Genomic DNA, 26,991 nt, shown 5'->3' with positions numbered 1-26,991 from the left:
AGTTACCTGGGAGGCTGAGTCGGGAGAATTGCTTGAGCCTGGGAGGTAGAGGTTGCAGCAAGCCAAGATTGTGTCACTGCACTCCAGCCTGGGCGACAGAGTGAGACTCTCTCTCAAAAAGAAAGTATATTATAGTAAATACGTAAACTAATAACATAGTCGTTTATTACCATTGCCATTATGTACTGTGTAGAATTGCATGTGCTATGGTTTTATATGACTGGTAGCAGAGTAGGTTTGTTCACACCAGCATCACCACAAATATAAGTAATAAGTTGTGCTGCAACGTAACGACAGCTATGATGTCACTAGGTGGTAGGAATTTTTCAGCTCAATTTGTAATTTTCCGGGACCACTATTATATGTGTGGTTCCTCATTTACCAAACGTTGTTATGTGGTACATGACAGTATATTTAAAATACATAATAATATAGTGGTGCATGAATGTGGCAAAAATTATGAAGGTGGTTTGAGAATGATGAAGTTTGAGTAACAGTGATATATAGTCTAAATCATCCTTTTTAGATGAAGAAGTGAGTTTAGTAGATTGTGACTGTTTCTGGGGTTTTCTAATTTCAAGTTCCCTTTGCCTCCTAGGAAAAACTTGTAACATCAATATTTTCCACACAAATTTACTTTGCCACATAGATAGTTCCAGGGTATTAAGTGCCCAATGGAAATGAAAATACTTAGCACTGCCCTCCAGGAGGACCTTATAGGTCAAGCATAGAACTCATAAAAATGGTAGTTGGGTTGAAAATCCTCATTAATACATAGTCAGAGGGTTATTTTGGTTTTGCTTTTTTAAGGTGATTGCCTTTTTGGTCAAAACGATGTTTTATAAATGAGTAATGCTAGACCAGGTGCAGTGGCTCATGCTTGTAATCCCAGCACTTTGGGAGGCCGTGGTGGGTTGATCACTTGAACTCAGGAATTTATGACCAGCCTAGGCAGCATAGCGAAACTTTCTCTCTACTAAAACTACAAAAGTTAGCTGGGCATGATGAGGCAGGAGGATTGCTTGCTTGAGCCAAGGAGGCAGAAGTTGCAGTGAGCTAGGATGCTGCCATTGCACTGCAACCTGGGCAAGAGAGCAAAACCCTGTCTTTAAAAAAAAAAAAAGAGTAATGTTTACTTCTAAACATCTAGCCAAGAGCTGTTTACTTTATATGAACTCTTTCCCAGAACTAGTGTTCTGGAAAAAAAAAAAAAAAGAGATACCAAACCTCTTCTGCTTAAACAGTTAACATTTTACAGAATAATTTCATAAAAGTTTAGTAAATCCTCAACTGTCACATTGGAAATCTCATACCAAATTCTGGGTTTCCAGTGTGGGAAGGCGAAGCAGCAGAAGGCAAGTTGTTGGTCCCTGAGGCTCAGGCACAAGAGAAAGCTCCATCTTTTGTTCTGCCAGGAACCCTAGGCTGATTAAAATCGAACTCCTGCCTCCAAGTTGAGGGTGGTGGGAAGGGCCCTGGGCCAAGCCACTGAGACTTAGGAAGGAAGAGAGTACAAGACAGTGGGATTTTAGTGCTCCACAAAGGGAACCTCAAAAGCAGAACAGATGCTGCCTAAGTTTCCAGATTTCAAGGTAATTGTCCTCCATTGGCACAATCAGATTTGGCCTTTGGGAGAACTTGTTTGTACCCTTGCCTTCTGAAATGCATCTCTCCGTAATCTCCTTCCCTCTCTTCCTTTGTTTTTCCTGGAAATGCTTATGTGTGTTTTGTATTTGGGTGTGTGTACAGGGACTGATGATGGAGCCCAGGAGGTGGTGAAGGACATTTTGGAAGATGTAGTCACCTCCGCCATTAAAGGTAAAAACCAAGGACAACCTAGCCTTTTCTCTTCCCTCATTCCTCCAAAAAGTCCTCAGCAAAATATTATAGTGTGAAGTTTCCTCCTCTCTGCCCCGAGAACTTGTGGAGCTCATGGAAACTGAATCTTCCCATGTCTGCCCATCTTTTATATGGGATTCAAAAATGACTTGTTTTTACTGACTCATTTTATTCTCATTTGGGTTTGGTTTAAGAAACATAATCTGACAGCTTAGATGCTCCACATAGAGACGTAGAGGGCCATTCCATCTGCCTTCTAGATTAGGGGGTATCCAGGTTTTTCTAGGAGTGGGCTGTGAGCCCTGAGATCCATGTCCATTGCAGCTGAGTTTCCATGGCCAGCTATTGTTGTGTCAAGAGGACAGTCCACATGTCAGTAGGTGCCAGGTGTACAGGGAAGCTTTAGTTAGTTAGGCTTCATTCATAACTGCCTCATGGTATAGTTTCAGTGGAATTAAACTTGTATAGCTCAGAATGACTATTAGATGATGTTTTTTTCTTTGTTTCTGCCTAAAATCTCAGGTCAGTGGCTGTATGCTGAACACTTGATTCCAGTGCCAATAAACCATTAATTGGTCCAGACATCAAGATGTTAGTGGGTTATAATCAGCATTTTTTTAAATGAAAGGGAGTAAAATGAAATAGAGTACAAATGATCTGACTGCATCACATATAACGTTAAGTATTGTTTCATTAAATGTGTTTCAGTTTATGTGCATGTGTCTGTACTGGGATATAATTTTAAAAATTAATTTCTTACAGAAGTCAAGATTTAAAAGCCACTTTTCTAAGCCCTATCTTTTTGTTAAGGTACCACAAAGCTATATACATATTCTATTATTACTTCTTACAGAATGCCTGTAAAATAGAAAAATTTTATTTCTTACCTTTAGGCTTGTTTCTGGGCTCTATACAAGAAGTCATCACATAATGAATGTTTGTCTTGTTTACTTTGTGCCCTCAAGCCACTACTGCAGAACCTGGCACATAATAGGCACTTAATATTTGTTGAATGAAATATATTTTGTAAAAGCTGTTATTGAAAATTGTTCTCATTAAGTTGTTTCATGTCCCTTTTGTATATAAAGAACCACATTATAAATTTTTCTTAGAGTTTCATTGCTCTGCCAATCATCAGATATGCTTTCCTTTGTTAAATGATGAAATCTATTTAATTCTTTAATTCTTTCCCTTTTTCACATGGCTGCCAGGAAGCCCAGGTTTACATTTTTTCTCTGTGACTAAGGTTTTCTATCATAACTGGCTCTTCTCTAATTCTTTTACTAATGGTACTTTTAAAAAATCTATACTTTTCAGGGTTAGCTGCTTCTAATCTTTTTCAAAAATGAATGGGGATGGGTGGGCAGGACGGCTGCATTCTGCAATTCTGGAGGCACCATTGACCTGAAGAGAATTGTGTATTGTTGTGGCCCTGGCAGTGGGGCTGTGGATAACAGATAACTTGTAAAGCTGAAGCATCACTTTGGCCATGCCTTTTCCAGGATTATGTCAGTCATGGGCTGGTGGCACAGGAAAAGGGGAAAAAGCAACGGCTGGGAGGTTACACAAATAACTTCTTTCTGGTGTCAGGCAACCTTCGGGGGTAAGTACAGTACTAATTTGGCTATGACTTTGTACTTGTGTTTTAAGAAGCAGCGGAAAAGCATGGTCTGACAGAACCTCAGAGAGCTCTAGGTGAACTGGAGTGCCAGGAATGTGCTATTCCTCCAGGAGTTGATGAAAACTCACAGACCAACGGGATAGCAGATGACAGGCAGTCTTTGTCATCAGCAGATAATCTGGTATGTTGGTGATATCCTGTGTGGACTCATTGCCATTTTTTCTTTTTCAAAATATGCAGAATTAAACCTTTTCTCAAAAAAAGCAAGTAAAATAAGCCATATTCATTTATTAGTCACACAGTCCTGGGCTGATATTCTTTGTATTAGCACATTCAGTTCTTGGAAGGTGCTAATGTTGCTTGGTATATAACATCATTATTAAACCCTGTTTACTCAGACCTTTAAACACTTAAATTCCTGCCACTTTTCTTCTCTCTCAAAATAGTATAATTCATTATGGAAAAATAAAATATATAGTTACCTGTTTTTCCTTCTCTGTATTGAGAAGTCAGTATGTATGGGAAAGTCATTGATAACCCAGAGATTACCATTGTTAACATCTCACTTATATCCTTCTAGATTTTTCTGCATCTCACACATTTTTCCACTTAAATAGAATAATACAGTATGTATCCTGTGTTGCAACCTGCTTTTTATTTATTTATTTATTTTTATTTTTATTTTTGGTTTTTTTTTTTTTGAGACAAAGTCTCACACTGTTGCCTGGGCTGGAGTGCAGTGGCGCAATCTTGGCTCACTGCAAGCTCTGCCTCTTGGGTTCAAGCAATTCTCCTTCCCCACCCTACTGAGTAGCTGGGGTTACAGGTGTGTGCCACTACACCTGGCTAATTTTTTGTATTTTTAGTAGCGATGGGGTTTCACTATGTGGGCCAGACTGGTTTCGAACTCCTGATCTTGTGATCTGCCCGCCTCAGCCTCCCAAAGTGTTGGGATTACAGGCATGAGCCATTGCAGCTGGCCTACAAAAATATTCTTAGACATACCTCTCTTACCCAAGCTAATATAATTGCCTGTGTTTTGTTTCTTTTTACAGCTTAACTTTTGATTATTTTTCATTTTAAACCACCCACACCATCTCTGAAGAACAAGGAACAAGGTTGTAGAATTGCTGTGATGATTCCTCCATAGCTCCTGTTTTGTCCTATCTTCCCCTCCCCCACATCCCTCATCTCCCTGTTAAATAAATAGAAGAATTTGAATTTCCCTGAGATGATTACATTTCTTATTTTTGGTAAGAGTTATGCTTTTGTTTTTTCTCCCTCCCTTTTTATTTTTTGAGATACAATCTCACTGTGTTGCCCAGACTGGAGTGCAGAGGTGTCATCATGGCCTATTGCAGCCTTGACCTCCTGGGCTCAGTGGATCCTCCCGCCTCAGCCTCCTGAATAGCTGGGACTACAGATACATGCCACCACACCCTGCTGATGTTTGTTTCTAATCCTAGGAATCTGATGCACAAGGACATCAAGTGGCTGCCAGGTTCTCCCATGTTCTGCAGAAGGATGCCTTCCTTGTGTTCCGCTCCCTGTGCAAGCTGTCCATGAAACCCCTTGGTGAAGGCCCTCCAGACCCAAAGTAAGCAGACCATCTTAAACCCAATGATCCAGTAGCACCTGGTACTGTGTTTCACATTCCCTTTGTTCCAAGAAGTCCCAGCATCATGTCTCATTGTCGGTGTAAGTGCAGGAATGGTTTTACAACTTTTCAGACTCATAGTCTCTACAGCCCTTTCATATTGAATTGTCTCACTATCCCCACCAACCAAGATTTTGCTCAGTTTCTCTTTTTTTGGCATGGGAATGCAAAAAAACAGTCTGTTTGTTGAACATATGAAAAACACATTTTTACTAGCTAGTGAATTGAATCTCGTGATATAGAATAGGGAGGACAGGATGCCTGCAAGCCTCAGTTCCCTGTTCTGTTTGGAAACCTCTGCTTCATCAGTACAGTTGTAAGCCCCAGATTTGACACAGGGAAACCAGACATTTCTTTGCACTAAACAAACTACTACAAGGATGTCAGCACTGTGGAGTGAAGAAAGCAGAGGTTTCAGAGCCAGAAAAGGCTGCATTTAGATCTTGGCCCCTCCACTTGAGAGCAGTTCCTTGGCTATAGGACTTACCAAGCCTCATCTGAAAAATGGAAATAATGGAAAATCATCTTACAAGATTGATTAAATGAAATATCAATGTTGTCCTGAGCATGGGGCCTTGTACTTTATAAATTATCACTATTGTTCTTGTCATTAGTCATTAATAATCCTCAACTCATCTATTGAGAATGCTGCTAATACTATCATAAGTATTAGGAAAATAGGTCGGATGTGGTGGCTCACACCTGTAATCCCAGCATTCTGGGAGGCTGAGGCGGGTGGCTCACATGAGGCCAGGAGTTCGAGACCAGCCTGGCCAACAAGACGAAACCCCATCTCTACAAAAAATACAAAAATTAGCCGGGTATGGTGGCGCATGCCTGTAATCCCAGCCACTTGGGAGGCTGAGGCAAGAAAATCGCTTGAACCCAGGAGGCAGAGGTTGCGGTAAGCCAAGACCTTGCCACTGAACTGTAGCCTGGGTGACAGAGCGAGACTCTGTCTCAAACGATAAATTTTAAAAAATAAAAATAAATGTCAAGAAAATAGTTCTCGAAAATTTACCATTTCTTACCATTCCTGAACTCAGGGATGGGCAGCGGGGAGGGAGGGTTGTGAGGTAGGTGGATAGAGCACCATTTTCGTGGTGCGTGAAGATAGGGTGAGCCAGGTGACTCAGCCTCCCACAAGTGATATAAAGTCTTGGTTCCATCAGTGCAGTTGCACAACCCTCTCTCCAGAGTCAGTTGATGCTTACTTTGCTCCTGCTGTATTCTCTACTTTGTGATGGAGAGGGACAAAAAGGAGTTGGCAGCTCTTGTTCTCAAAGGGCCTGCAGTTCCAGAAGGACCCACCTCATGCCATCTGCCCTCGTTCTCCTGACATTTAGGTGCTATTAATTCTTAACTCATTGGCTTCTCAGAAAATTCTGCTCATTGTCAGAGGAGCAAGGCCTTCTCAAGAAACATACTGTTTGACATTTTATCTTTTAGCACTGTTGTGGTTTTTCATTTTCTTTGCCAGATCCCATGAGCTACGTTCCAAGGTGGTTTCCCTGCAGCTGCTTCTCTCTGTGTTGCAAAATGCTGGCCCTGTGTTCAGGACTCATGAGATGTTCATCAATGCAATCAAGCAATATCTCTGTGTGGCCTTGTCCAAAAACGGCGTCTCTTCAGTGCCTGATGTCTTTGAGCTCTCTCTTGCCATTTTTCTTACTCTTCTTTCAAACTTTAAAATGCACTTGAAAATGCAGATAGAGGTATGGACTCCAAATTTTTTTCATTTGATTATTTACTATCATTATTAGTCATTAATAATAATACTCAATATTGAGAATGCTGCTAATATTACTGTAGGCATTAGGAAAATAGTTTATGAAAGTGTTTCATATCTTACCATCCCTGAACTCAGGGATGGGCAGGGGCAGGGAGGGTTGTGAATGGCATATGCATCAGCTAGCACCCCAGTAAATCAGAACTTTTTGAATGAGTAAGAGAATATCTTTTTATAAAAAGTTACTGCCCCCAGATCTTCTGTGCCTTTCATTTTAACCAAAGGAGATGGTCTGTGTGCTGGGCTTAACCCCTAAATATGTCTGTTTGGTCTGTAAATTGTTTGAAATCATTTAGATTAGTTGCCAAATTGAGAAATCCTACCTTACATGAAAATCCAGGTATCTGGTTTGTCTCCAAAAAGTCACAACATGGGTCCTGCATTTCCACTTGGCAGCTCCCCTGATGGCCGCCACCCCCCGCCAGCCATCCCCACCAAGGCCAAGGTCACAGTGCTGCTCAGCTGGGCAGGCGCCCCACTCTTTTCCTTCTGCCCAGGGTGCTTTACTTACTGCAGGATCGGCCTGGCTGCTGAAGACTTTGGATGTTTTGAGCCCTGGTTGAAACTGTTAATTAGTGTCCTCCTTTGTCTTCATGTCATATAGGTCTTTTTCAAAGAAATTTTCCTGAACATTTTAGAAACATCAACAAGTTCTTTTGAGCACAGATGGATGGTCATTCAGACTCTGACAAGGATCTGTGCAGGTATTTTCACCTGGGGACACTCATCCACTGGACTTACTCATAAACACTTTTGATGCTTTAATTTGCCAAAGCTCACATTAAGACTTTCAACCCCTCCTTTTAGAGTTTTAAAGGCTAACTCTGACTTAATGACTAGCCCCACCTCTCCTTTTTTAGAGGATGACCAACTCAGACTGGTTTGCCCAGGACTTCCTGGTTTTAACACTAAAAGTCTCATGTCCCAGAAATCCCCTAATCCTGTCAAACTGGGACACTTGGTCACATTACCTACAAGCTGAGCACTGTTAATCACAGGACCTGAGATACTGGTGCTACCAATTGGGTGCTGTGGTACATGTGCATTTACCTTACACAATACAATTAGGTGGCCTAAAGTAAGCATCCTACTTGTCTGGCATCAAATGCAATTTTGTAAGAGTGACACAACTTTAAGAGGTGGATCAGGTAGTCGTTAGCCCCTTCCTTGATGTGAAAAGTGAGCCTTGGATGGGTGGAATGAACTGCCTGAGATTTCATTTTGCTCAGAAGCAGGCCTGATAATGGCCTCCTCTCTGCCAGCTTCCTAGTACGTCCAACATGTGTTTCCTGAGTGAGATGTGGCCACCAGGTTAGTAGTTCACTGGGGAAATTTGTTGGCAAACAGATCTTGTTTGGTAAGAAAACATAACTGCTATTTGATCAGAATTTCTGATACTTATATGTTATTTTTCCAAGATGCCCAGTGTGTTGTGGATATTTATGTCAACTACGACTGTGATTTAAATGCTGCTAACATTTTCGAGCGCCTTGTAAATGATTTATCCAAAATTGCTCAGGGAAGAAGTGGACATGAGCTTGGAATGACACCTCTACAGGTAAAAAAACACTGCGGACAATCACTTATATTAAAAGTTCATTCATTCCAGTTAACATTTATTGATTGCCACCACATGACAGGCACTGTCCTTGATATAGTAAACAAAACATGCATATGTATGCACACAATTCCTGCCATCATGAAACGACATTAAAGAAGTCAGTTCAGTTGATGATAAGGGCTTCAGAGAATACTAAAACAGGGACAGCAGAGGAGGTGCTGGAGGTGAGGTGCTGGAGGTAAGGTGCTGTAATTCTTAATGGGGTCCTCAGGGTAGTACCTTAGAAGGTGACCTTTGAGCTGAGACCCATTGGAAGCAAATTCATTCTCAGTCACCCTTCCAAAGATAGTGTGGAAAACAGGATCCCAGTCTGCATACAGGCAAAGAAGATTGCCTAGTAGCAGACTACTATTTAGAGTACCTACAAAGAAAATAGGATGCTTAACTCTAGGCTTCTGAATGAACTGGTCCAATTTATGTGAAGAATTTTGGTGTATGGGCATTTTTCCTAAAAGGTGGTCATAATTGTCATTAGAATCACAGAGATCTTTGCTGCCTGAGATGCTGTTTTGAATCTAATATATTTGCATTTTTTTCTTTTTTCTTTTTTTTTTTTTTCCAAGACAGTCTTGCTCTGTCTCCCAGAGCTGGAGTACAATGGCATGATCTTGGCTCACTGCAGCCTCCACCTCCCGGGTTCAAGCAGTTCTCCTGCCCCAGCCTCTCCAGTAGCTGGGATTGCAGGCACACACCACCACGCATAGCTAACTTTTTTGTATGTTTAGTGGAGATGGAGTTTCACTGTGTTGGCCAGGCTGGTCTTGAACTCCTTACCTTGTGATCTGCGCTTCTCGGCCTTGGAAAGTGCTAGAATTACAGGTGTGAGCCACCGTGTCCAGCTGCATTTTTGTTAGATATATTCATATTCAACTTGTTATTTAAGAATGCTATTTATTTTTGAAAGTCAGCATTTTTATTTACTTAAAGAGTGAGCCTTAAAATTGGAATGTATTTGTGGTATTTAGGGGATACATTGTATCCAGAGTTACTTACTTGCTACATAATTCAAGGTTCTTTTCTCCTTTTTTCAGAGTCACTAGTTAAGACCTTGTTTTGTTTTGTTTTGTTTTTTGAGACGGAATCTCCCATCTGTCACCCAGGCTAGAGTGCAGTGGTGTGATCTCGGCTCACTGCAACCTCCACCTCCTGGGTTCAAGTGATTCTCCTGCCTCCCGAGTGGCAGGGATTACAGGTGCTTGCCACCACACCCTGCTGATTTTTGTGTTTTTAGTAGAGATGGAGTTTCACCATGTTGTCCAGGCTGGTCTTGAACTCCTGACCTCAGGTGATCCACCTGCACTGGCTTCCCAAAGTGCTAGGATTATAGGCATGAGCCACTGTGGCTGGCAAGACCTTGTTATTTTTTAAAAAATTTTTAAAATTTAAGGTTTTTTTTTCTTTAAATCACACAAGCAGTGAATGAAAACTTCGAAAATTCAAATAACATTGTTCATTTTAGGAAACCGCATATCCCATATTTTTGCTGCTGGGATGTTTATAATGCACACATTTAGAGATATCCAGGGTTTTTGCAATGTATCGTTAATACTTGTCATTTCTTAGCCTTGGATTTGTTTCATCCCTAATAGCACTGACTGTCTTATCCCATAGCCTCACAGGGGTCCCAAAGAGCCCCGTAGATGTCTCTTCATTTTTCTGTTAAGCCTCTACCCTGTGTCACTTTGTCCCTTAGGAGCTCAGCCTGAGGAAGAAAGGCCTGGAGTGCCTCGTGTCCATTCTCAAGTGCATGGTGGAGTGGAGCAAAGACCTGTATGTGAATCCCAACCACCAGACCAGTCTCGGTAAGAGAGCATTGCTGCCACACCCACCTCTATTCATAATAGGCTCCCACGACTGCTGGGAACAGTTATCTTGTTATAGTTGTCTTAGAATTGAAAAAGACTTTTCAGTTTGCTAAATACCTATATTATTTTGAAAGTCCTGCTTTTAATGCATCTGGAGTTGTGCTGGAACTTCATTGTTTCAGATAGCCAGTTGTTCCAGTGCCTTTTTAGTAGTTGCTCATTCCCTCACTGATTCAAAGCCTCACCCTTATGATATACCATATTTTCCTATGTATGTAAGTCTGTTTGTGCAGTTTCAGTTTTTTTTAAGAGACAGGGTATCTTTCCATTACCAGAGTATAGTGATGTGATTGTAGCTCACTGCAGCCTTAAACCCCCGGGTTCAAGCGATCCTCCCACCCAAGTGATCCTCCCGCCTCAGCCTCCCGAAGCACTGGGATTTCAGATGTGAGCCACTGTCCCTGCCTTCTTTCTGGATTTTCTGTTCTTTTCTGTTTATCTGTTTTAACACCAATACCACACTTGTTTTGGGTACCTTATAGGGCAAGTCCTCCTATTCAGTGTTCTTAAGTTGTCTTGACTGCTTTTTACCCTTTTTACTTTTTCATGTGAATTTTAGAATTAGCTCATCAAGTTCCATGAAGAAATAAGTTTTTAAGTAAAGTATCTGAGTAATATTAAGGTTTCATGCTTATGTTCCTTATGGTATAGACTTGTTGCTATTACAGATCTGGGAAAGGGGGCCGTGCTGCCAGACCTTGCTTGGCTGTGTCTGTGTCCCACCTGCTTATTTGATTTGCTTTGCTTTTGTGTCCCTGCAGGTCAGGAGAGGCTTGCGGATCAGGAAATGGGGGATGGGAAAGGCCTTGACATGGCGAGACGGTGTAGTGTGACATCCATGGAGTCCACAGTGTCCTCGGGGACCCAGACAACCATTCAGGACGACCCTGAGCAGTTTGAAGTCATCAAGCAACAAAAGGAAATCATCGAACACGGCATCGAGCTGTGAGTGTGGCTGCCATTCCAGCCTTCCACTCTCAGGGATTCTGGCAAAGCCATGTTTTCTCTGGGAACCTGGGACTGATTTCTAAAAAGGAAATGCCTGTTTACAAAAGGCTGATGCTGGCCCTTGTAGCCAAGCCTGATTGATCCAGGCAATGAGTGAATGAGTATGTGTGTATGTCTATGCACCAAGAGAGAAAACTTTTAATACCTTTGTGGGTTGATACAGCATTTATTTTTCCTTTTCTAATGAAAATAATAAAACCAATTTAGAAAATACGGAAAAGTATAAAGTAAGAATGTAAAAATCATTCATAAAATTACTGCCTGAGGAACTCACCATTGGTAGCATATTTTTCCAACTATATATTATGAAAAATTTCAACATGCCAAAAAATTACTGTTTGTCTTCTTTGTTTTATTTTATATGTATGTTTTTCTGAACCATTTGAAAGTAATTGGTAGCCAACATGAGACCTCAGCCGAATCTCTTTGAAAAATAAAGGACATTCTCCCATATAATCACAACATCATCATCACAATCATTGGTAAATCTTTATATGTTTCTTTCCAATCTTTTACACACATCAACATATACAAAGTCATATATCATATTCCAACTTGTAAATGACTAGATAACTTAGTAAATTCAACTTATTCTAAAAGTTGAAGTTACAGTACTCAGTTATTAATTGATTAATTTGATCTTCTCATTTCTACCCTCACCACCCTACCTCCCTCCAGTGTATTCTGCCCACGGCAGCTAAAGTAATCTTTTAAAAACATAAATCAAGTCTTATCACTCTCCTGCCTAAATCATTCCAGCTTTCCTGTTCTGCGCCATGGCCTGACCCAGCCTCTGGCCTCACTTGCTGATCTCATCTCCTGCCAATTCCCCCGAGTCACATGATGTATTTTCAGTCCCTTGAACACCTCCAGCTCTTTTCATCATGGTGTCTTCTGCTTGAAATTCTCTTGGCTCTTTTTCATTCCACAGACTTGGTAAAACATCTCTTCCTCAAAGAGGCCAACTTTGGCAACTGCACTATCTGAACAGATCCCAAGTTAATTTCTGTCCTTGCCCCATTTGTGTCTTTCATGACACTTGCCAGTTTGTGCTTACACATGAATATCACCCTCCAGCTTCAGGCCTGGTAAATAATAAGTTGCGTCTATACACATTGGTTAGCTTTGCCTTCCTTTAACAAGAAATACAAAATGGGCTGGGCATGGTGGCTCATGCCTTTTATCCCAGCACTTAGGTAGGCAAAGGTGGGAAGATCGCTTGGAGTTCCAGACCAGCCTGGGCAACACAGTGAGACCCTGTATCTTTGAAAAAAAAAGAAAAAGTAGAGAAAGGGAAAAAAATAAATAAATACAAAATAACATGCTTAACTCTGTATTTCTCGCTCAAGGAAATCCAAAAGCAGACAGGTCTAAGGCTCTTATGGTTGCTCTTAAGAACATCAGAGATCCAGGTGCCTTTTATCTGTCTGCTTCACCATATTTAGCCAGAGAGAGTGGCTTCATGGTATAAGATGACTGCTAGGGTACCAGTCATCCCACAGACATTCTGGAGAAGAGGGAAAGAACAAAAAGAGAAAAGAGCAGACTTCCCTCCTGAGTCAGCTTTGTTTAAGAATCCTTCCTAGAAGTACCCACACCACCTCTGGTCATATCTCACTGGCTAGAAGTTTATCACGTGGCCATCCTTGATTTAAGGGAGGCAGGGAAATGTTTTTATTCCACATGGCTGTGTTCCCAACTAAACACCTAGGGTTCTATTGGTATTGGAGAAGGGCAGCATGGATATGAAGTGACAACCAGCAGACTCTGACCAGACATAGCTGGGTCAGAAATTGAAGGTGGAATTTGGAAAAGCTGCTAGGACAGATGTGACCTTACTAGCTTATATGTGATCGCTTGTTCCTAGTATTCTATTATGATTTATCTCAAATACCAGCTTTTGCTATCCTCCAGGTTCTGAAATAAGCAGCTTGTGTCCCATCTCTGCTTGAAACAGGTTCAACAAGAAACCCAAGAGGGGGATCCAGTTTCTCCAGGAGCAGGGCATGCTGGGAACGTCAGTTGAAGACATAGCCCAATTCCTGCACCAGGAGGAGCGCCTGGATTCTGTAAGGCTGGGGTTGTAGCACTTGCATGTGAGTTCTGTCAGGCGATTGTGATCCCTTACCAGTTTTTACCTTGAGATTGGGTGGCCCTGAGTACACTGTCTATTGTCCACTCCTTGGTTACCACAGTCCTGTGTGTCCCTTTGGCTAGTGTTGCAGAAAGCTCTTTGATGGGAATAAACTAGCCTCCTAGCAGATGGCTGTGTATTTGCTGGGTGAGTGTCAGAGCTAGAAATGTTCCTTGAATGCTAGAAACAGTTCTTCTGGCTGCCTGTCTACAACTAACCTGAGCGTGCCCCGTCATTCTCTCCATTTTAAGTCTCTTGTGCCTCCCCTCCTCTTCCTTCATCCATGCAGGACAGGTTGCTTTTGGAAGGGGTGGGTAGGTGGGCAGATCAGGGAATTCCCTAGCTTTTTAAGCACTCTAGTTCAGCCTGTTCTGACCAGTTAGGGCCAGGCTATTCTGACTCCACCCCTTGGCTGCTGGCTTTTGCTGTGGGTTTGTATTTGACAATTTCTAGATATAAGTGAATGTATATGTTTCAGACCCAAGTAGGCGATTTTCTGGGCGATAGTGCAAGGTTCAACAAGGAGGTGATGTATGCCTACGTGGACCAGCTTGACTTCTGTGAAAAAGAATTTGTCTCAGCTCTGCGGACATTCCTAGAAGGTTTCCGCCTACCTGGGGAAGCCCAAAAGATTGACCGATTAATGGAGAAGTTTGCTGCAAGATACATAGAATGCAACCAAGGGTGAGCACTGATTTTGAGTCCCTTCCAGATCATCTGTTTGCCTGCCTCAGAACACTAGTTTTAATTTGGTTGGGGTTTAATCTTTGTATATCTGTTCCAAGCAACTAGAGCTTTTGTTTACTGTGTGCCAGGCACTGTGCTAAGGGATTATTTCACATAAGACCTCACATAATCTGTTTATGTCTCTATCCTACAAGACAAAGAGATTGAGGACCAGAGAGGTTAACTTGCCCAAGATCACACAGCTAAAGCGTGTGCTGTTAGCTCTGTGCTGTTAGCTTCTATAAAAGAGTAGTTTCATAAGTTGAGAGGAGACAATTGGGTACCTCTTCCCTAATCAAAAACAGTCCCCCTGATTTAATATATGGAGTAGGTCTCAAGGATTTTGGTTTTTCTTTGATTACATACTGATGAGCAGGTTACAGAAATGGCTACATAGCTAATAAAAACCACCAAAGTATGCGATTTTATTTGGGGACCTTTTTCGATGGGCGGTTCGTGATTTTGTAAGAAGTGGAAATAGGAAGGAGAACAGACCATTATTAAATACCTCTTGTGTATGAGCCATGCCATGGATTTTACATGCATTTCATTTAATAAATGGCAAGCCCGGGAATAGTATCCCTGTTTTACAGATGAGGAAATTGAGAATCTGAGAGATTAAGCAGCCTGTCCAGAATTAATCAGCTAGTAAGGAGCAGAGCCAGGGTTGAATATGGATTTATCTAACTCAAAAGCTCATCATGTCTGGGCCAGGCGCAGTGGCTCTCACCTGTAATCCCAGCACTTTGGCAGGCCAAGGCAGGCAGATCACTTGAGGTCAGGAGTTTGAGACCAGTCTGGCCAATGTGGTGAAAGCCCATCTCTACCAAAAATACAAAAAAATTAGCCAGGTCATCCTGGCTACTCTGAGGCTGAGGCAGGAGAATCGCTTGAACCTGGGAGTCGGAGGCTACAATGAGCCAAGACTGCGCCACTGTACTCTAGCCTGGACGACAAAGGCAGACTCTATTTCAAAAAAAAGAAAAAAGTTCATGTTCTCTCCACTGAACATTAAATTAGAAATATGTCTGAATATACTGTGACCATAATGTAGAAATTGCTCAGCAGAAACTTTCTTTTTTTTTTTTTGAGACAGAGTCTTGCTCTCTTGCCCAGGTTGGAATACTGTGGCATGGTCGCGGATCACTGTAGCCTGGATCTCCTGGGCTCAGTCACTCCTCTCACCTCAGTCTCTTGAATTGCCGAGACTACAGGTGCGTGCCACTGTGCCTGGCTAATCATTTGTATAACATTTCTGCAGAGATGGAGTTTCACCATGTTGCCCAGTCTGGTCTTGAACTCATAGCCTCAAGGGATCCCCTAGCGTCGGCCTCCCAAAGTGGGGGATTTACAGATGTGACCTACTACACCTGCTTGAAACATTTTAATAACAGTTTGCCTCTAAAGTCAACTTTGTTTTCATATTAATTGGTCCCAGTCCTCCCAGCATATAGCATGCTGTCCCCAGGAGATGGCAGGATTGGCAAAGGCACCATATGATCATTTTAACCAAATAGACATTAGATCTCTCTCTGAAGGCATAATTAGATGCTATTTACTTTAAACGTACCTCCTCTGTGGACCTGGAAACCTTGGTCTGTTTTGCTCAGTCAGTTAATATGTGACCCAATTACATCTCATATTAAAAGACCTTTTGTTGTGTTCTTCAGAATTTCTACTTTTCCTATTATGGATAGTTTGGACAGGACAGCTTCTAGCTTCAGCCTCATATCTTATAAGTCTGTGCATCCACATGTTGTCTTTCTCTTCTGGCATAGGCAAAAAAGTCAGACTTCACCAGCATGTTGTTTAGAACAACGTAAATATTTTCCTTTGGGGGAAATATTGGGGGAGGGTTGGGGGAGGCACTCGAGGCAGTTAGTGTGCAAAATGTAGTGAGATGCCCTCTCTGAGGGTCAGCACTGAATGTAAGGTCTCCTGATGTGCCCACTTGCCTTGCTCTATTCTTGGCCCCAGATGCTCCTTGGGGTCTTTTTAAAAAATTTATTTGAAATTGCTTTATTCAAAGAAGCCTACATTTTTATTTATTTATTTATTTATTTTTGAGATAGACTCTTGCTCTGTCACCCAGGCTGAAGTGCAGTTGGCAGTCTCAGCTTACTGCAACCTCCGCCTCCTGGGTTCAGGTGATTCTCCTGCCTCAGCCTCCCGAGTAGCTGGGATTACAGGAGCCTGCCACTATGCCCAGCCAATTTTTGTATTTTTAGTAGAGACGGAGTTTCACCATATTAGCCAGGCTGGTATCAAACCCCTGACCTCAAGGATCCACCTACCTCCCAAAGTGTTGAGATTACAGGTGTGAGCCCCCACACCTTGCCAAAGAAGCCTAAAATATGATGCTTTCTCTTTTTTTTTTTTTTTTTTTTTTGGTAGGGGGGAGACGGAGTCTTGCTCTGTCGCCAGGCTGGAGTGCAGTGGCGCAATCTCGGCTCACTACAACCTCTACCCCCTGGGTTCAAGCGATTCTTCCACCTCAGCCTCCCGAGTAGCTGGGACCACAGGTGTGTGCCACCACGCCTGGCTAATTTTTTTGTATTTTTAGTAGAGACGGGGTTTCACCATGGCCAGGATGGTCTCGATCTCTTGACCTCATGATCCGCCTGCCTCCGCTTCCCAAAGTGCTGGAATTACAGGCGTGAGCCACCGCGCCCGGCTAATACGGATTCTTAATGAGATTTTTCTACAGTTCGGGTTGCTATGTCTTGTTCAGTGATAATGAAAGCACGAAAACTCCTGCCTCATTTGGAATGGGGGGAGTAGTCGGCTGCTTTTTTTGTGAAGTGTGTCTCTGTTAGCATTGTACCTTCCAAACCTCATTACCATGAATGTTGATATCTTGAATTTTTTTCCTCCAGGCAAACTCTGTTTGCTAGTGCTGACACTGCTTATGTCCTAGCATATTCAATTATTATGCTAACTACAGACTTGCACAGTCCTCAGGTAAAGTACTTTAATGATTTACATGTTGTAGTAGCTAAAAGTGGTTTTACTTGGGCAGTTGGATGTTTTTAAAATGGTTTGTAATTTTTTTTTTAATTTCAGGTAAAAAATAAAATGACAAAAGAGCAGTATATTAAAATGAATCGGGGTATCAATGATAGTAAAGACCTGCCAGAAGAGTATCTCTCAAGCATCTATGAAGAGATAGAAGGCAAGAAAATTGCAATGAAAGAAACAAAAGAGCACAGTATTGCAACCAAATCTACAAAGCAGAGTAAGTTCTAATCGCAAATTATTTCTTTTAATTCTAATTCCGGAGTGTATCAGAATGCATGATTAGGTACTGTGGTGATAAATTTAATGTACATATCTAGATATCTGAATAGGAAATGTGATTGAATTAATTATTATTGGGTCTTTTATAATGTCACTGTCTTGCTAGATTTCTGATGAGGAGCAAGAAGGAATTTACAAGTAGTAATCTGATAACTAAATTACTCCCACAAAGTATTCCTTAAAACTTTGCTTTAATTCAGTGGTGATTGTGCCCACCTTGATTAGAATTCTCTTAGTTATGGCGCCTGGGGAGCTGTCAGTTTCTTTGAGAAGCAGCAAAGGGTTGTGGTGTAGAGTGCAGGCTCTCAAGCCATACTGCCGTAGATCAAGTCCTAGCTCCTCTACTTAGTAATTGTATGACCCTGGGCAAGTGACTTACCCCCTCTGCCTCATTTTTCTCATCTGTAAATGGTAATAATATTTGTAACAGACTCATGAAATGGTTAGGAGGATTTATGAGTTAGACATTGTGCATCTTTTGAAACAGTGCATGGCATGTAGCCAGCCCTCAGTGACTTAGCCACACCTGTCATGCTCTTACTTTATAGATGTGGCTAGTGAAAAGCAGCGGCGGCTCCTGTACAATTTGGAGATGGAGCAAATGGCTAAAACAGCCAAAGCTCTGATGGAGGCTGTGAGCCATGCTAAAGCCCCGTTTACAAGTGCCACTCACTTGGACCACGTCCGGCCAATGTTCAAAGTGAGTATCCAATGTGGCTAAGCCGGATTCTGCTCTTTGCATGCTAAAACTCTGGATGTTACCGAAACCTTCCTTCCTTGATAGCTGGTGTGGACGCCACTGTTGGCAGCCTACAGCATTGGACTCCAGAACTGTGACGACACTGAAGTGGCCTCCTTGTGTTTGGAAGGCATCCGATGTGCAATCCGGATTGCCTGCATCTTTGGAATGCAGGTAGGTATAAGTCAGCAACACTCCAGAGATACTCGTGGGTTGTATTCTTTTAGATTTGGCAAAACTTAGAAATGATCAGAAATTGTCAGTTAATCAAGAGTCTTAGCAAACTACTTACTCATGCCTACTAACAAGAAATCCATAGCTTTATGATGACAGCTCATTAGGGGCAAAAATGGAAATATGGATTAAAGCTGTCTTTAAGAATAGGTAGGCCAAGCACAGTGGCTCATGCCTGTAATCCCAGCACTTTGGGAGGCTGAGGCAGGCAGATCACCTGAGGTCGGGAGTTTGAGACCAGCCTGACCAACATGGAGAAATCCCATCCCTACTAAAAATGCAAAATTAGCCAGGCGTGGTGGTGTATGCTTGCAATCCAAGCTACTTGGGAGGCTGAGGTAGGAGACTCGTTTAAACCCGGGAGGCAGAGGTAATGGTGAGCCAAGATCGCACCATTACACTCCAGCCTGGGCGACAAGAGTGAAACTCCATCTCAACATTAAAAAAAAAAAAAAAAAAAAAAAAAAAAGGTAAGGTCCAAGCTACTTGACTGGACTTGACAAAACAGACTTCCTGTTCATCTGCCTAACTTGCCTACTTTGGTGTATAAAAATATTATTTTCTAAGATCAGTTTTTATTATAATTTCCCATGTTTCCAACTCTTCCCTGGAGAAACAAGTAGTTCAGTGCAATATGAATATGTCTGTAAACCTTCTGAAACTTGAAAAGCTTAAGCAAATAAATGAAATATAATTCTGAAACTGTTATGAAATTAGGAGGTTGGCAAAATCCCATGAATCACTTTGTAAGTCTGTAAGAAGTTGCACCCCATTTATTTTTAAAAACTCAATCTTCTGTTCCCATTCATTTTACAGTTAGACATTTTCTTTTATACCAAGACCACAAGCTTTGAAGTTAGACCATTTAGGCTTCAAAACCCAGCTCTGCCCCTTCTCCAGCCATGTAACATTGGCCCAGCTAATGTCTTTCCAAGATACCAATTCATTTCCTCATTTGTAAACTTAAGAAAACAGACCTGCCTGGCAGAATTGTTGGAGATGTCACAATTTATGTGACTATCTTAGCATTCAGCAGACGTAATGGAACATGGGACAGATAAGTTTGAAGTCAATTAGAAAGGAAAAAGCTGCTTCTCAAACATGTGGCAGTGCATAGAGAGCCTCTGCAAGATGTTTCAAAAGTGAGAGGGCATTAGCATGGAATAACTGTTGTGTTAATGTGCAGAAAGCCAGTCAGTGTGCATACAAAAGGTATCAGAGAAGCCCAGTGTGCCAGCCCTGCAGATGTGAGAATGGCCACACTAGGGTTGGAGTCACAGTGTTTTCTCTCGGGCTTCTGTTACAGCTGGAACGAGATGCCTATGTTCAGGCTCTTGCTCGCTTCTCCCTGCTCACAGCCAGCTCCAGCATCACAGAAATGAAGCAGAAAAACATCGACACCATTAAGACACTTATCACAGTGGCTCACACTGATGGCAACTACCTTGGGAATTCTTGGCATGAGGTATGTGTCTCTTTGAATTGCCTTTTCTCAGTTAGGATGACTCCTGACTTCCTTTTATTCATTGTTGATCTCTTTTGGTCAATTCAATTTTTCTTGAAGTCAAGCCTCACTGTACCCCGTGTATCTGAAAATCACCCTCTCTGGGGCTGTGAAAGGTGGGGGCGAGTTCAGGTGCACCAGCTCACAGTGAGCACCCTTGCACCCAGTAGCCAGTGTCCCCCATGAAGTGTACTTCTGTTGTTGCAGCTTTCTTTCCACATTAATGCCACTTTTTTAAAAGTCATTATGTACCTCTTGGGAGGTTGGGAGTTCCTATGATCAATATAAATTTAAGACAAAGCCAGAAGCCTGATTAGAAATGGTTGGCAGTCACAATGAACTGTTCAGGAGAGTGCTAGTGAGTTTACATTTTTTTAAAACAGTATTCTAAGATTCTCACCCAAGGATGCAATTACTTATGTGTACAACAATGTATTTAAAAGGATGTTTGTTGCAGTTTTATTTGTTCTAGGGAAAAGGCTGGGTTAAAAAGAACTAGATGTCCCAACAATATAAGAGATTGTTTTTTTGTTTTTTTGAAGTATGGTACAGCATTCCTTAGGTTATGTAGCCATTTAAAATAATGTTGTGGAAAAGAAAAGATAGGCAGATAGTATGTGCTCTCTGATGGAAGTACACAATACTACCTAAGAAATGTGCTAGCCCCAACTCAAATCTGAATCAATTCAAGCCTATATTGCCAGTTTACAGGAGAAACAATGAACAGAGAAGCCTGTTAGATATGAGGGTACAGCTTGCAAACTCTAGGTGTGACAGACCTGTAGAGCAGATGACCAGGTTTTTCAGCAAATAAATTGCAAGAAAAATAAGTGGAAGGGAGGAGGTACCTATGGATTAAAAGAGATTTCAGAAAAAAAGCTAAAGATGGTATTGAAGACTATTGTGGGAAAACAGTCACAGTAAAATTATAAGTTATAAGACATTGTACGGCGTTGTCTCTTGTGGGAAAATGCACAGAGAACGGAGTTTGAAAGGATAGACCAAAGCATTAACATTCTTGTCTGAGTGATGGAATTAATGGAAACTGTTTTGTTCTTGTTTTTCTTCATTTCTAGTTTTTTCTACCATCTGCATGTATTACTGTTTTGTTTAGAGAGAAAACTGAAAGAATAGAGATGAGGCTATGGAGAATGTAAAGGACGGTTTGACATAGAAAGAAAATTGCTGTCATCCTTCTTCTCCATGTGGACCAAGTGGCTCAGAGTAAAGGCTCTAGAGCCTGGCAGCTGGGGCCCAATTTGGGGCTCCACCTCTTCCTGCCTGGAGGTTACTTTGTCACCAAGTCCCACCTTCTTTATCTCTGCAGCCTTCATAGGGTGGTGATGAGAAGGAAAAGGGCTTGGGACTGTATTTGGCACGTAGTAAGAACTCAGCAGTGTTACTGGCTGTCTTCTTTGTGGCACCTGGCTTCGCCCCTCGTCACCAGCCTTCCCTCTCTCTGTCACAACTCTGAGTAGCCCATGTTAGAAATAACTGAGTTACAGCCGGGCATAGTGGCTCACACCTGTAATCACACTTTTAGGGGTTGAAGCAGAAGGATTGCTTGAGACCAAGGGTTCCAGACCAGCCTGGGCAACATAGCAAGACCCCGTATCTTTAAAAAAAAAATTGTTTTTTAAATAGCTAGACATGGTGGTGCGTGCCTGTAGTCCCAGCTGCTTGGGAGCCTGAGGGAGCAGAATTGCTTGAGCACAGGAGTTCAAGGCTGCAGTGAGCTGTGATTGTACCACTGTGCTCCAGCCGGGGCAACCGAGCAAGACCTTGTCTCTAAAAGGAAAAAAAAAATTTTTGAGGTGTGTGCTTTTTAAAATCATTTCCTGCCTTCTAAGGAGTCATAATAGCTAGAGAATCAATGAATACTTGCCTTTTCTTCTAAAACTTTTTTTAGGCTGGGAGGTATGACCAATATGAAGTTCCTGCTGCCTGCCAAGTGTTATGGTAGGATCTAGAAATGTTGAAAATTAATTAGCTACCTCTGTGGTTGTCAGAAGCCCTGAGAAATCAGCTTGGAACTAATAAGCCTTTGGCCTTTCAGCATTGGTGACATACTTCGAATTCCAGCTATCCCCAGCTTCTGCAAAAGAAAGGGCATTACTAGCTTACTAATAATAATTTAACAGTATCATGCTGTGTGAAGAAATCAGGGGATGATTCTCTTTGGTGGAATTAAGTCCATTTCTCAGTCAAGAGAAAAGCAACGTATAAGTAAAGATACTCTGCAGTGCTCGGTGGTGTAGTGGACTCTGGGACTGAATTGTAAGGTCAGCGTGAAAAGCAACACTGAGCTTCAGTAAGAAGTTCCCATGAAAATTCCTCAGGGTTTCCCTGGAGGTCTACATGCCATCCCTCAGTAAGTTTCATGTAGCCAGTGTTTCCTCTGATATAAGTTGGGACCAGTTTCTGTTTCTACAGCTAAGCTTCAGGTGGGAGAGGGCCTGTGTGCAGGTCTGCATCCTCAAGCACCAGAGGCATCCCTCAGGACCAGGAGATTCAGTCTTACCTCCCACTGCATGCCTGCTCTAGAGCATATTCTTATTCCTTTAGTTAAACCAATTAACGATTGCCAACAGTTTTAAGTGCCAGGAACTTAAGTGTTCAGCAGTGAACAAGACAGAGTAAATGCCATCTTGGCACTTAAGGCAGGAAACAAACAAATAAATAAATATATGTTATAATACCAAAAAGTGGTAAACACTAAGAAAAAAGAAAGTATGAGCAGGGCCTGGTAATGGGAAGGTATGATCTCAGGATAGTCAAGAAAGATCTCTTTGAGAGGGACACACATGTCTGAGCTGGGAATTGAAGGAGCGAGCCATGGGGAGAAAACATTCCATGCATAAGGAGCAATGAGTGCAAAGTTCCAGGGGTGGGACAAGAGGTGACAAGTTAAAGGAGCAACACTGAGGCCAGTGAGGCTGGTGTGTTGTCATCTCAGGGGGAGAGTGGAAAAAGGAGGTGGGGATGACTAAGTGGTGTGCCTATTAAGTGGCATAGTGGAAGGAATCCCCCACCTCAGTCCAATGCTTTTTCTCTCTTTATTGAGAGCTTACTAAATTTGCATAAACACCTATATGGCATAACTCCATTGAACCAACTTTCCTTTAATTACTAAATTAAGATTACTGTTCCCTTTTTTAGGCTGTAAGGTAGGAGCTCATTTCTTCATGCCTTCTTTCTCTTAGATCTTGAAATGCATCAGCCAGCTGGAGCTCGCTCAGCTGATAGGAACGGGTGTGAAGACCCGTTACCTGTCTGGATCTGGGCGTGAAAGAGAAGGGAGCCTGAAGAGCCACACATTGGCAGGAGAAGAGTTCATGGGCCTTGGCCTGGGTAAGACACCAAGCCCCGCAGCTGACAGTCACAGATTTGCAAGTTAACCGGGATGAAACCCTTCATACCTTATCAGGACTGTTATGTAAGCTGTCTCTTCCTTTTGTGCCATCTGACAGTGTATTCATGAATGCAAGTGAACATGCTGCTTCAGCTCTCTTAATTGTGATTAAACTGTTGAGTAAAATGTCTATTTTACCAAAATCAGTAGGGTGCATTACTTTTCTTTCTATACCTGTAACTATATTGGGAAGAAAAACCATTTGCTTTAAAATGGCCAGATCTCTAGTGCCTGACATTAGAGTGGTATGTATTTGTGTCTCTAGATTTTAAAGGGTAGATTTCAACATTTCTTCCATCTTTTGGGGGGCAGGGGGGGCTTTAATTAAACAGTAGTCTTATGCAAGTAGAATTATTTCTCTGGCTATACATTGGATTAAGAGACTCTTCTGATTGATGTAACATAGTAATAATAGTAAATAGGACAAACAAATGCGCCACGTCATATTCTTAGCACTCAGTTTATATATTTCAACTCATTTAATGCTCATAACAATCCAATGAGAATAGGGACTGTTATCTTCTCTATTTTGTGATTGAGAAAAATGAAGCACGGAGTGAAAAGATATGAGCAATGTCATACTGCCCTCTTGGTAGTATGATTCAAACCCCTAGCCATCCAACTACAGAGTGTAGGCTTCTAGGTCCCATTTAGTGAATGGAATAGTACAGTGTAATGGTTAAAAGTATGGATTCTAGAGAAATGGAGAATTGTAATAGCACCCACTTCTTAGGTGCTCGTGAGGATGAGTGGAATGAAATTCCATAAAGCACACCAAGCATTCAGCAGGTGTGAGCCATTACATGTTCTGGGAGCTCTGGATTAACATCAATTGATTCAAATTTGTTTTCCTAAATACAGGCCTTTAATACCATAAAAATGGTATTGGTTGGTACAAACAAGAAAGCTTATACTATCAATGTATTTTAAATGCCAAATGCCAAAGCATAACTTTAATTTTATCATCAGTATGTTTGTTTTTTGAACTTGCAGATTTATTCTTATGTCCCCTGTCTCTGCATGTTGACATAACAGGATGCTTTGTTCTAAATACTTTACTGTTTTTGAAGTGCTGCTGATTTTGTGCATTGTGTTTCAGGTAATTTGGTGAGTGGCGGAGTGGATAAAAGACAGATGGCCAGCTTTCAAGAATCGGTTGGTGAGACCAGCTCGCAGAGTGTGGTTGTAGCTGTGGACAGGTAATGATTTTATTTTTCAGTGAGCCTGAACTACCCAGTGGTTTGGAAGCCTCTCTGTAGTTACTGGACATGAATGATTCCTAATTTGTTTAACTGATATAAGTGTCGTTAGCTACGGATTAAGTGTCACATTTATTTGAATTTCAACCTTTAGAAAAGTTATAACTTTAAAATTGTGACAAATTATGTCAAAAACAAAGAGTTTTTTGCTTATGTTGGTGTTTTAAATTACCTTGTTTCCTTAGTAGAGATCACTTTTTAAAAAAATCTCAAGAAGAGTATAGGATCGAAAGCCTACACATGAATAAGAGTTGGCTGAGTTGACAGTTTCCTTTTTTTCCTCAAAACTTTTCCATTATTTCTTTTTACTTCAAAACTTGACATAAAAATCCAGGAGAGATGTTTCCCATAAAGAAGCTTCATACTTATTAGGAATCACTCTCCATTTCCTTTTCTTTGCTTCCCCCATTTCTTAGTCACTGTAACCACTAATCTACAGATTTGCCTGTTCTGGACATTGTTTAATTGTCTATCTTCCCCTTTTATTATTTTGATACTCATTATATTCTGTTTATTAACCAAATGGTTTCCTTCTGCCAACATCTTTCCTTTTAATTCTATCCTTTTTCGACTCATGTATGTTGCCTTTGTTGTTAAGTGCATGTAATGTCCTGTCTTTTTTTTCCCCTCTTCCTCCATTATTATTGCCTTCTTTGTGTTAAATAGATATTTTCTAGTATATCATTTTACTTCTGATCATTTCTTTTACTATATCTTTTTTTTTTTTTTTTAAGTCAGTCTTGCTCTGTCACCCAGGCTGGAGTGCAGTGGTGCAATGTCGGCTCATTGCAACTTCCGCCTCCTAGGTTCAAGTGATTCTCCTGCCTCAGCCTCCTATGTAGTGGGACTACAGGCATGTGCCACCATGCCCGACTAATTTTTGTATTTTTAGCGGAGACAGGGTTTCATGTTGGCCAGGCTGGTCTCGAACTCGTGACCTCAAGTGATCCGCCTGCCTTGGCCTTCCAAAGTGCTGGGATTACAGGTGTGAGCCACTGTGCCTGGGCTCCCCCCTCTTTTGATCTGTTACTTTGTCTTCTGCTTACTATAGGCTTTTCTGCTTTCAACTCAGTTTACTTTTCTTGACCTGTTCTATACTTGTAATGCCACATCATTTATTTTGGTGGAGGCGTCAGACCTAATGTTTCCTCTCTGCCTTGTCTGAGAGTTTGAGAAACTTTAGCTTCCAAATGTAATTAAAAAGAAAAAGCCTGTGTGGCCAGAGGTCATCTGGCTTTTATGCCCAGTGCTAAGACAGAAGCAGAATTGCCCTCAGGCTACCAAATCTAATTTATTATTATTATTTTTTTATTTTTATTTTTTTGAGACACAGCCTGGCTCTCTTGCCCAGGCTGGAGTGCAGTGGCATGATCTTGGCTCACTGCAATCTCTACCTCCTGAGTTCAAGTGATTCTTCTGCTTCAGCCTCCCAAGTAGCTGGGATTACAGGCACCCACCACCACACCTGGCTAATTTTTTGTATTTTTAGTAGAGATGAGGTCTCACCATGTTGGCCAGGCTGGTTTCGAGCTCCTGACCTCACGTGATCCACCCTCCTTGGCCTCCCAGAGTGCTAGGATTACAGGTGTGAGCCACCACACCCAGCCTAATGTTTATTTTGTCTGGAATTATCTTCCTAGAATTTTTACTGGATCTACCAGACTGGATGGAAATGCTATAGGTATGTATTTGACTTACCTGTGCCAACTACAAAAGCCTCATGCTGTAACTGTCTAACTGTTCCTAATGAGGCTTTGCGTGTATTGTTGGGTCTGGCCTGTAGTTGACTTTGTACGCTGGCTATGTGCTGTGTCCATGGATGAACTGGCCTCCCCCCACCATCCTCGCATGTTCAGCTTGCAGAAGATTGTGGAGATATCATACTACAACATGAATCGGATCCGACTGCAGTGGTCTCGCATATGGCATGTGATTGGAGATCACTTCAATAAGGTAACTTCAAATTTAAAAACCATTGCTATTAAAAAAAAAAAAGTAGGCAACTGAATTCAAAAAAAGAAGTGATAAGCCGGGCGCGGTGGCTCACGCCTGTAATCCCAGCACTTTGGGAGGCCAAAGCGGGTGGATCACGAGGTCAAGAGATCAAGACCATCCTGGTCAACACGGTGAAACCCCGTCTCTACTGAAAATACAAAACATTAGCTGGGCATGGTGGCGCGTGCCTGTAATCCCAGCTACTCAGGAGGCTGAGGCAGGAGAATTGCCTGAGCCCAGGAGACGGAGGTTGCAGTGAGCCGAGATCATGCCATTGCACTCTAGCCTGGG

The 26,991-nt window shown here is 41.8% G+C and overlaps 1 protein-coding gene across 3 annotated transcripts in view; it reads left to right on the top strand.

The window, feature by feature from the left end:
* Positions 1-26,991, top strand: part of ARFGEF2 (ADP ribosylation factor guanine nucleotide exchange factor 2) — a 97,206-nt gene that overhangs the window by 35,589 nt on the left and 34,626 nt on the right. For 2 of the 3 annotated variants that reach the window (XM_032256045.1, XM_032256047.1), the window contains 19 exons: positions 1,750-1,818; positions 3,490-3,641; positions 4,927-5,057; positions 6,598-6,832; positions 7,511-7,610; positions 8,325-8,464; positions 10,221-10,329; positions 11,154-11,337; positions 13,358-13,469; positions 14,013-14,218; positions 17,137-17,221; positions 17,324-17,495; positions 18,106-18,257; positions 18,342-18,470; positions 19,837-19,995; positions 23,238-23,385; positions 24,546-24,645; positions 26,346-26,386; positions 26,489-26,658. In XM_032256045.1, coding sequence (XP_032111936.1) covers positions 1,750-1,818; positions 3,490-3,641; positions 4,927-5,057; positions 6,598-6,832; positions 7,511-7,610; positions 8,325-8,464; positions 10,221-10,329; positions 11,154-11,337; positions 13,358-13,469; positions 14,013-14,218; positions 17,137-17,221; positions 17,324-17,495; positions 18,106-18,257; positions 18,342-18,470; positions 19,837-19,995; positions 23,238-23,385; positions 24,546-24,645; positions 26,346-26,386; positions 26,489-26,658 — 2,594 coding nt within the window. The remainder of the gene's footprint in view (positions 1-1,749; positions 1,819-3,489; positions 3,642-4,926; positions 5,058-6,597; positions 6,833-7,510; positions 7,611-8,324; positions 8,465-10,220; positions 10,330-11,153; positions 11,338-13,357; positions 13,470-14,012; positions 14,219-17,136; positions 17,222-17,323; positions 17,496-18,105; positions 18,258-18,341; positions 18,471-19,836; positions 19,996-23,237; positions 23,386-24,545; positions 24,646-26,345; positions 26,387-26,488; positions 26,659-26,991) is intronic. The other variant, XM_032256046.1, reaches the window with a different exon arrangement.

This window comes from Sapajus apella, unplaced genomic scaffold, assembly GCF_009761245.1.
Source record: "Sapajus apella isolate SASKATOON/1434 unplaced genomic scaffold, GSC_monkey_1.0 scaffold92, whole genome shotgun sequence".
In the NCBI taxonomy this organism is placed as follows: domain Eukaryota; kingdom Metazoa; phylum Chordata; class Mammalia; order Primates; family Cebidae; genus Sapajus; species Sapajus apella.
This window is presented reverse-complemented; position numbering and strand designations above follow the sequence as displayed.